General features: G+C 40.2%; 1 protein-coding gene across 2 annotated transcripts in view; it reads right to left on the minus strand.

The window, feature by feature from the left end:
• Rala (RAS like proto-oncogene A) overlaps window positions 1–9,382 on the minus strand; it is a 56,747-nt gene that overhangs the window by 6,339 nt on the left and 41,026 nt on the right. For both annotated transcript variants that reach the window (XM_031357965.1, XM_031357966.1), the window contains exons 3-4: window positions 6,618–6,826; window positions 1,421–1,595 (exon numbers count right to left, since the gene is read on the minus strand). In XM_031357965.1, coding sequence (XP_031213825.1) covers window positions 1,421–1,595; window positions 6,618–6,826 — 384 coding nt within the window. The remainder of the gene's footprint in view (window positions 1–1,420; window positions 1,596–6,617; window positions 6,827–9,382) is intronic.

A 9,382-nucleotide genomic window follows, 5' to 3' on the forward strand; every position in this document is an offset into this window, starting at 1 on the left:
TCCTGGAACTCACTCTGTAGACCAGGCTGGCCTCAAACTCAGAAATCCGCCTGCCTCTGTCTCCCAAGAGCTGGGATTAAAGGTGTGCACCACCACCTGGCTGTCCCAGTCACTCTTAGTTTGTTCACAAGTTTCTTAGGACAATTAGGAAGAAAGATATGCCTATGCTTTAAAAACTCCATCACACTGAATATTAAAATACATTTTATAAGAACTTTAAAAATATTTAATATAACCTTACAGGAAACCAGTACAGTATATAGAACAGAAATACTATAGGATTGTGTCCAAGTCTGACCACATTACTAAAACATTTAATCATGACAACACGGTCATAATATCTATTACAAATGAACAGAAAGAACCTCTGATTTTTTTTTCTTAACTTCATGCTTTCTGCCTCAAATTTTTTCTTCTCTTTTTCTTTCCTTTTTCTTTTCTTGTGTACATGTGTTTCTTCTTAAGACATATTCTCATTTTGACTATGTAGTCTAGCCTGGCCCTGACCTCATAGACAGCTGCCTGTCTCTTCTTCCAGTGTTGGGATTAAAGGTGAATGCTACTATGGCTGACCAACCTCATGCTTCCTGAATCAGTATTATGGACCTCTAAGTATAAGCAGACCGGACTACAAAAACTTGATGCCACCCAGAGCAATGTGAGCTTTCTAGAAATGCATATTCCCATTCTAGAACAAATGAAGCAAAATCCCTAGTGGTGAGCCTTAAGGCTGTGTGCTTGTTAGGACTCAGGGACAACTGGCTGCACTGTGGGTTTAAGGGGCTCCTCTAGAGAGCACCCCACTGGGAATCTCCAAGCACCAGAGCCATCTCCCCTACTCCTGGAAAGGGTTCCATCCAGAAGGTACCTCCCTTCAGAGGCCTTACATAACACTGGGCAGGCATCAGGCAGAGCAAGAATATACAGTGCTGGCATGTTAGGATAGATAGCTTTTTTACACTATACAGTGCAATTAAAAATGAAGGCAGTAAGTGGGATGAGGAGTGCTACTGATGACTTAAAAGAAGGACATTCATCTGTAGTGTCTTATATCTGAGAAGGCCCAAGACAAGGTGAATTTCTACTGTCTTACTTCAACATTTACAGATGATACATTCAATCTGTCAGGGCTGGTGAAATGGCTCTGTGGGTAAAGGTGCTTGCCATCAAGCCTAAGGACTTGAGTTTAATCCATGGTGGGAGGAGAGAAGAGACTGCTTTGCACTGTCCTCTGACTTCCACAAGTGTGCTACAGCTCCCTCCGACCCTCAATAAATAAAAGCAAACTAAAAACAGCAATAAGAAACCAAACAAACAAAATTACTGTATTAAATTTTAGTTTGGATCCTAGAGTCTAGATAAAGTAAGGTAATAGGGCCTTTACATACATGGCCTGGTAACAATGAGAACAACGATGTACCTTGTCAACGTTGGCGCGAGTTTTAGCAGAGGTCTCCACATAGTTAACGTTCCACTGGTCAGCTCTGTTTTTCGCCTCTTCTACAGAAACCTGCCTTTTATCTTCTAAATCTGACTTGTTACCAACCAGGAGAAATGGAACATTCTCATCTTCTTTTACTCTTAAAATCTGCTCCCTAGATAAGTAAAAGCAACAAGAAAGTATTAATACAATGTCTATACATTAAAAATCACAAAACAGGGACTGGAGCCATGGCTCAGCAGTCAAGAGCATGTGTCACTCTTGTGGAGGATCCAGGTTCAGTTTCCAGCACCCACATGGTAGTTCACAAGCATTCCTAACTTTAGTTTCAAGGGATTTGATGCCCTCTTCTTCTGATCTCTGTGGGTACCAGGCACACTTATGACACATATAGCTACATGCAGGTCAAAAAGACTCATACATATAAAATAAATCTAAAAACAAAAACAAGAAAACAAACAAACCCCTCAGAATAACAAGCTATATGCAATCAGAATTTATTTACAAGCATGTTTCTAGATAGTACCAAGTTCATCTGTTAGCTGCCATCAATTAATTTAGATACATAGTCCCTTAACTAAGGATAGAAAACTACGGCACTGTAGGGAACACAAGCATGGCGGTAGCAGAGAAGTTGTGAGGACACGCTCCAATGCAGGAGACATGACTTTCCTTCGTTACTATTGTAAGCGTGAGCACAGTTCATGCACCAGCAACTCCACGTACCACTTACTATCCAGATCAAACTGATATCCTTAGTTATATTTTTATTTATTTTAGTGTTTCCTTTTCAGTATGGGACACTAGGCAAATGTTCTGAGACTAAGTCCCATTCTCAGCCCGACACTGCCGTTCAGCATCTTTTTCCTGCTCCAGGCGCACACTCAGCACTTAGCCTCCTGACATTCCAGCAGGCTGTGTGGACTCTCAGACCATCCCTATTGGATGAGGAGCTTGAAAGATTAGAGGAACATGACGGAGTCTCCCAGTTGCTTGTTTGTGACGTTTTTCTCTTAATTAAACTGAGATTATGGAAGAAGCTTTCAGAGAAAGGTAACACTACTCTCATTACATTCCAAAGGTCCCTCCCACACAGGACAGAGATTTCCCAAGATAGCTCTTGTATACAAAGATGTTGTGTGTTACAAGGCATCACCGATTGTAAAGTACTATGACTCTGCTCTTCCTAGTCAAGTGATTCCGAGCAAGGTGCTTCTTTGCCTCACCTTCCTCATATGTACGGTGGGATTGACAAAGCATTACTCACAGCTGCTGTGAAGATTAAAAGTGAATGCTTATAACTGTGTGTGGTACAGTCAATTATATAGTGAGTCACAGGTGCTCTTATTACTGGAGCAAGATGCCTAGCCCTAGCTACTTTGTGTATTTATTTTAAACTCAGAAGATTGAATCCCTGGCCTTGTGTACACTATGAAAGAGTTATATAATGCATTTTAAATACTCTGCCAGGTGGTATCATATAAAGGCTTTTGAATATATTTCTTTTTTTTCTTTTTTTTTATTATTTTATTTACATGTCATATGATTCTCCTTTCCAAGTTTCCCCTCCAACAAACAAACAAACAAACAAAAACAACAAGAACAAACCCCTGTTGCCTCCCCCCTCCCCCTGCATGCTACCCCACCCTCTCCCACTTATTGGCCTTGGCATTCCCCTACACTGGGGCACAGAATCTTCACAGGACCAAGGGCCTCTCCTCCCATTGATGATTGACTTTGTAATCCTCTACTATACACATGCTGCCAGAACAATCAGTCCCACCATGTATACTCCTTGGTTGGTGGTTGAGTCCCTAGGAGCTCTGTGGGTACTAGTTAGTTCATATTGTTGTTCGTCCTAAGGGACTGCAAACCCTTCAGCTCCTTTAGTCCTTTCTCTAACTCCATCATTGGGGACCCTGTACTCAATGGATGGCTGTGAGCCTCTACATCTGTGTTAGTCAGGTACTGTCAGAGCCTCTCAGGAGATAGCTATATCAGGCTGGCTTGTCCTTCCTTCAGTCTCTGCTCAATAGTTAGTCTCTACAACTCCTTCCGTGGGTATTTGGTTCCCCCTTTTAAGAAGGAATGAAATGTCCACATTTTGGTCTTCCTTCTTCTTGAGTTTCTTGTGGTTTGTGGGTTGTTCTTCCTGTATTCGAACTTCTGGGCTAATAACCACTTATCAGAGAGTGCATACCATGTGTGAATATTTTTCTTAATGATTCTTTTTAGTATTTCATGCTCTTTTACTATGCTTAATTGCCAAAGAATATTTTGTATGTTTTGAAACAATTTAGTATTCAACATTAGATATAGGATCCCCAGTTATGGATAGTATTAAATATTCATTAATGATATTTTTAGGGTATGAAAAGATATAAAAGTTGAACAAATTTTTATATATTATTTGATTCTCAAAATACTCAATATTATTAATATGTTTGATATGTAAAATGCATTTAAATAATAAAAAGTTAAGAAAAAAAGAAAAAAATTGACACTAATAAAATTTAATTTATTAAGAGACAGAGAGAGACAGAGAGAGAGAGGAAGAGAGAGAAAGAGAAAGAAAGAGCTATACCACTGAGCTATGCCCTCCATTTCTTTCATTCTGAGAAGTCTTAGTAAGCTGCCAGTGTGGCCTGGCCTTGAACTTGTGACCCTTCTGCCCCAGTATCAAAGAGAACTTGAGTTACAGGTATCTGAAAACATGTTTGGCCTTTTCAGTTTCAAAATGAAGAAATATCATGGACTGGCTCAATGGCTAAGCTAGTAGAGGCACCTGTGGCCAAGCTGACAATCTGAGCTCATTCTCTGGGACCCATATGCTAGAAGAGAATGAATTTCCACAATTTGTCCTCTGATTTCTACATTTGTCCTGTGGCATATGTACATATACTAAATAAATAAATAAACAAATAAATGTAATTAAAAATTTAAAATAAGAAACAAAAATAAATATCTTAGATTATCTTTCTATCATAGACATGCCATACTTTTGAAATTATTAAGAAATGCAGAAATTATAGAAACACAAACACTTTCAGAATTTTGGCCCATCACAGTTTGTTACCAGGGCTGGTAACAACAAAATCTCTATTACTGCTTTTTCTTTTGAGAGGTAGAGCCTCATGGATCCAGGCTGCACATTACTCTGCAGCAAAGATGCCCTCGAGCCACCTCCCACTGCTGGGCTTACTGTACATGTTAGGTTACTTTCTTAGTCCAGTTCAGGTTCAGACATTACTATAAAAATTTTAAAATATGAAAATCCCTTTAAAACCTGGCCCAATTTTATTTCTGAAGTAATGAAAGGTAGCTCCAAAAAGTTCAAAGTTCTACAAAAAGTTCACAGTTCTCAAGTCCAGTGTAGATTAGCCACGTGTTGTACTAAACAATGCACGTGGAAAGAAATGGGTTCTGGAGAAAGATTTTTTTTCCTGGTAAGAAAAAAATATATGTAAGTTCAGTAAAAAAGTGTGGTACGTGTGGAGCTGGAGAGATGGCTCAGAGGGTCACAGTGCTTGCTGCTCTTCCAGAGGGCCAGGGTTCTATTCCCAAACACTTAGTAGCTAACAACTGGAACTTCAGCTTTAGGGGATCCTCTTCTGGCTTCTGTAGTGCACAGACATACAAGCAGGCAAAATACCCACAAGCAGTTAAAAAGGTATGGTATGCTAAGTGTGATACTAGTGTTGTAGCAAGCACATCTGAGGAGAGGGGGAAGCAATGGTTTGCCTTGGTGACAGATGCAGGAAGGTGAAGGCTGCAAATATTTAGGGATAGCACTGGTGCTAACTAACTTTCAGGCTGAATCCTGTGGAGTGGCGTCTGTAACCAGTGAGACTGTCTCAAACTAACTTTCCTGGTGCTGCTGAGTCACTGGGGCTGCTCTTCTTTATGGGAAGGAAACTGCACTGGAGGTACACAGAGGAGCAACGAATTACCCTGACTTCCCAGTCAACCATAGCTATGGCAAAAAAGTCTATTCCATTACCAACAGCAATGCCTGCTTCAAAATAAACCCTTTGGTATCTTCTGGAGGAATGAAAGGGCATGTCTTAGCAGTTATATAATTTTCCATGTCTTGCCATTTACAGGTTTCCAGGATCTGTCATCCACTATGCAGTATCACATGTGAAATTCTTTTACAGAAATCAACAGATTTGATCTTATAAATCAGTGCATCTTGTGCATTTTCTCAAACACATGCCTTTGAGAGGGAAGGGGGGAGACTATTCTCTAAAATTCTTTAAGGGCTCTCAAGTTTCAAGTATATAAGTGTTCCAACACTTAAATATCCTCTTCTCTCCCAGGGTCATCTTTTTTATGATGTTCTCTCAATGCCTTCCTTCCCTTTCTGGATCTTCTATAATGATCACTTCCTACTTTAACCTCCATGTAAAAGGGTTTAACCTCCATGTAAACCTCATGCCTTATATATACAACTAAGCTATGCAAACCCTGATTAGAAGAGATATTAGTTAGGGTTCTCTAGAGTATATTACATGCTTCTTCTGTGCCTTGCACAATAGAACTCCTATCACAGATACAACACTCTGTAAGTAAAGAGCATCTTGTATGATGAACTGAGTACTTTCAAGATTGCTCCAGAGACTGTTCACGCTGAAAGCTCTCAGACAGAGAGTGATGTCATCTCCTCTAAGCCAAACCTATGCCAAACTCCAATTGGGTACATAGTGTATACTGTAGGACAAAATCAAATATGCTAATGTACAATGATTCACATTATAAATTTAGTCGATGAGATTACTTGTATTTGAAAGATTCGAGGCACCTATATTATAAAGAGAATGACAATGTGTCTTTGACCATGACACAAGTGCTGAGAAACTGACTACTACAGAAAAGACGTGCAGCATCACTATGATTCCTATAGTACCACAGTAGGAGACATGTTTTACTCTGAACACTTTAGTAAAGCATAAAGGTTCTCTGGGCACTTGAAACTACAATGTGGCCAGCACTTGGACAACTGTAAGACCTGAATGAATATATATGTGTATATCCACAAAGGCCAGAATCACACAATGATATCACAGTGGAAAGACACTATTCAAGACAGTAATGACTACGAGCAAGAAGCTCCAGTTATCCAGCTGTTTCTGGAAAGAACTGCGGTGTACACACATGAGCTCAGGCTCAACCATACCTGAAGTCTGCTGTAGCTGCAAAGGACTCCATCTCTGTGATAGAGAAGACACAGAGGAATCCCTCCCCACTTCGGAAGTAGTTGTCTCTAATTGCAGCATAGTCCTCCTGCCCTGCTGTATCTAAGATGTCGATCTGTACTTCTTCCCCGTCCAGCACTACCTTCTTCCTGTAGCTGTCTGCTTTGGTAGGTTCATAGTCCTCTACAAACTACAAAACACACACAAAAAAAGCAACCATTTTTAAAAATTATTTTTACTTTTAAAAACATCTTATTTAGAAATCACTACTTTTTATGTGTTTTCACCAAATAGTAAAAACTGTATCAATTTTCATTTTAGATTACTGGTCAGTTGCAAAAAGACTGGGCTGAAGTCTTACTTCTAGGCTGTTTACAGCTTGAAATTAGTGCAATTTTAATCTAATAATACTATACATACAAAATACATTACACATGTATTTTTATCAAATTTAGAATCCCACTCTAGATGACTGTAAATAAATAAGATTTTGGTTCCAAAGCTGTGGAAATAATTTATAAGCCAATATTTAGATAAATACCACTATGTCTTTCTTCAAAAGGTGACAAGTCAGTACAAGGGGAGACCATTCTCTAGAAACCTTAACCTTTCAGATCCAGACGGTCCGACCTCACAGCGTCATCCTCATTCCATTATTATGTATACATACACACACACACACACACACACACACACACACACACACACACACTTACACACATTCACACACACGTACAGTTACATACACATATAGACACTCTCACACACACATACTATAGGTTTTTAATCAATATTTTGATTATCTGCTTAATGTTTATGTAAGTTACTAGAATCTACTTTTGACAGCAAGGGCCCTGAACTTTACATACTCAGTTCTATACATACTAAGTCTAGAACAGCAAATAGTACACGGTAGAGCAGTGGTTCTAAATCTTTCTAAGGCTGTGACCCTTTAACACAGTTCTTCATTTTGTGGTGGTGCCCAACCATACCATTATTTTGTTGCTATTTTATAATTATAATTTTGCTACTGTTAAGAACTTTAATATAAATATCTGTGTTTTCTGATGGTCTTGGATAATCCAAAGGTTGAGAATCACTGTGATATGCAGTCACAACAATTATTTAAAACATAAGGTTTTAGTAACTGTAAGATTATCCAACATTCTACCATTACTTTTTCTAACACTGTGCTTAGCCATCCATTGAAAGTTAAAAAACTGACAGAGGATGGAGAGATGGTTCAGCAGTTAAGAGCATGAGCTGCCCTTCCAGAGGACCCAAGTTCAAGTCTCAGCACCCACATGGCACCTCATAACTGTCTATAGCTTCAATTCCAGGAGATCTGACACCTTAATACATACATACTTGTACTCAAAACACCAACCAATGAACATGAACTAAAAATAAATAAATCAACACAACATTGAGAACCCCACCACTTTGTGGGTGTGAAACCAATGCCTGGTTCTGAGCAACCTTTGCTAAAGTCTATGACCAGTATCACTTCTGTCCGTATAATAGCATGGGAAATATCTTTGCAACCTCTTCAAGGGCCTTTTTTTGAAAAAAAAAAAAAAGAAAGAAAGAAAGAAAAAAGAAAGGAAAGAAAGAAAACAAAGAAAGAAGGAAAGATTCTCAGGATGGCCTGGATGTTGCAGGAATGACAAGAACTCTATATAAACTGAAGCATGGTGAAATCCTGATTACCATTCCCACCATATGAAGCATGGCGAAGCAATAACCACCATTCTCTCACCACTAGCTTCAGGGTGTTGACTGCTGAGGACAAGAACATCAGCTTCACCATGTGGGGTATGGGCAGCCAGAAAAACACCCCACTACTTACAGAATGCCCAAGGTTTCATCTCCACAATAGATAGCAATGATGTGTGAATGAGGCTCCCAAGGGCTCATAAGGATACTGGCTGAGGCTGAGCTGGGAATGCTATTCTGGTGTTTGCCTCCCCAGTGCCATTGGGTAGCTGAAATCACACTCAAGCTGGGGCTGCACTCTCTATGCCACAGGAACTGGTATGTTCAGGTCACAGAACAGATATCTCATCTGAGTGACCGTGTCACTAGACAGATGGGATAAGCTGCCACTTCCCTAGCATCTACTGGAAGAAGGCTGTGTTCTTAGCAGACTGTGGTTTATGTCTGCCTGGACCAAAGGTCCTTACCCCATGGCATTCTTTCCCTGTGGTATTTTCCCAGTATTTGCTTGGAGTGGGGCAGGCCAGCCTTTTGTAACGCCCCAGTGGGTTAACCATGGACCTCACCCTTCCCTGCAGATACATGATTTGAGCAGGTGGGAAGCTGCCCTACCAGCGGGGCTGGTTCTATAGAGGATCAGACTGGCTGTCCAATCAATCTGGAAGCAGAAGTGAACCAGACCCTTCCCCAGTTCAGTTCCTTTTCTCTGCCCTCAGCTTTCCTCTCATGTTGCAAGTTTGACTCCATGGTCCTAGGTGCACGAGCTGCCTCCGTGGATGGGTCACATGTACATACAGTCTACAGCCAAGTTTTTATTTAATGTAAATGGCTTCTGTTTCTACCTAGACAGTTTCTGGTGCCCCTATGCAATAGTACTTAGCCTTTTGATTCTGAAAAGAGAACCAACTCTCTGTTAGTACTGAGGAGGGATCTAGGTGTCAGGGCACTTGATTCCCAGAGTCATGGGGCTGTAGACCAGTGTCAGGATCCATTCTGGTGGTTAGTTTTCAACACAAACTCAGTGCATTAA

Source organism: Mastomys coucha, unplaced genomic scaffold (genome assembly GCF_008632895.1).
Source record: "Mastomys coucha isolate ucsf_1 unplaced genomic scaffold, UCSF_Mcou_1 pScaffold7, whole genome shotgun sequence".
In the NCBI taxonomy this organism is placed as follows: Eukaryota; Metazoa; Chordata; class Mammalia; order Rodentia; family Muridae; genus Mastomys; species Mastomys coucha.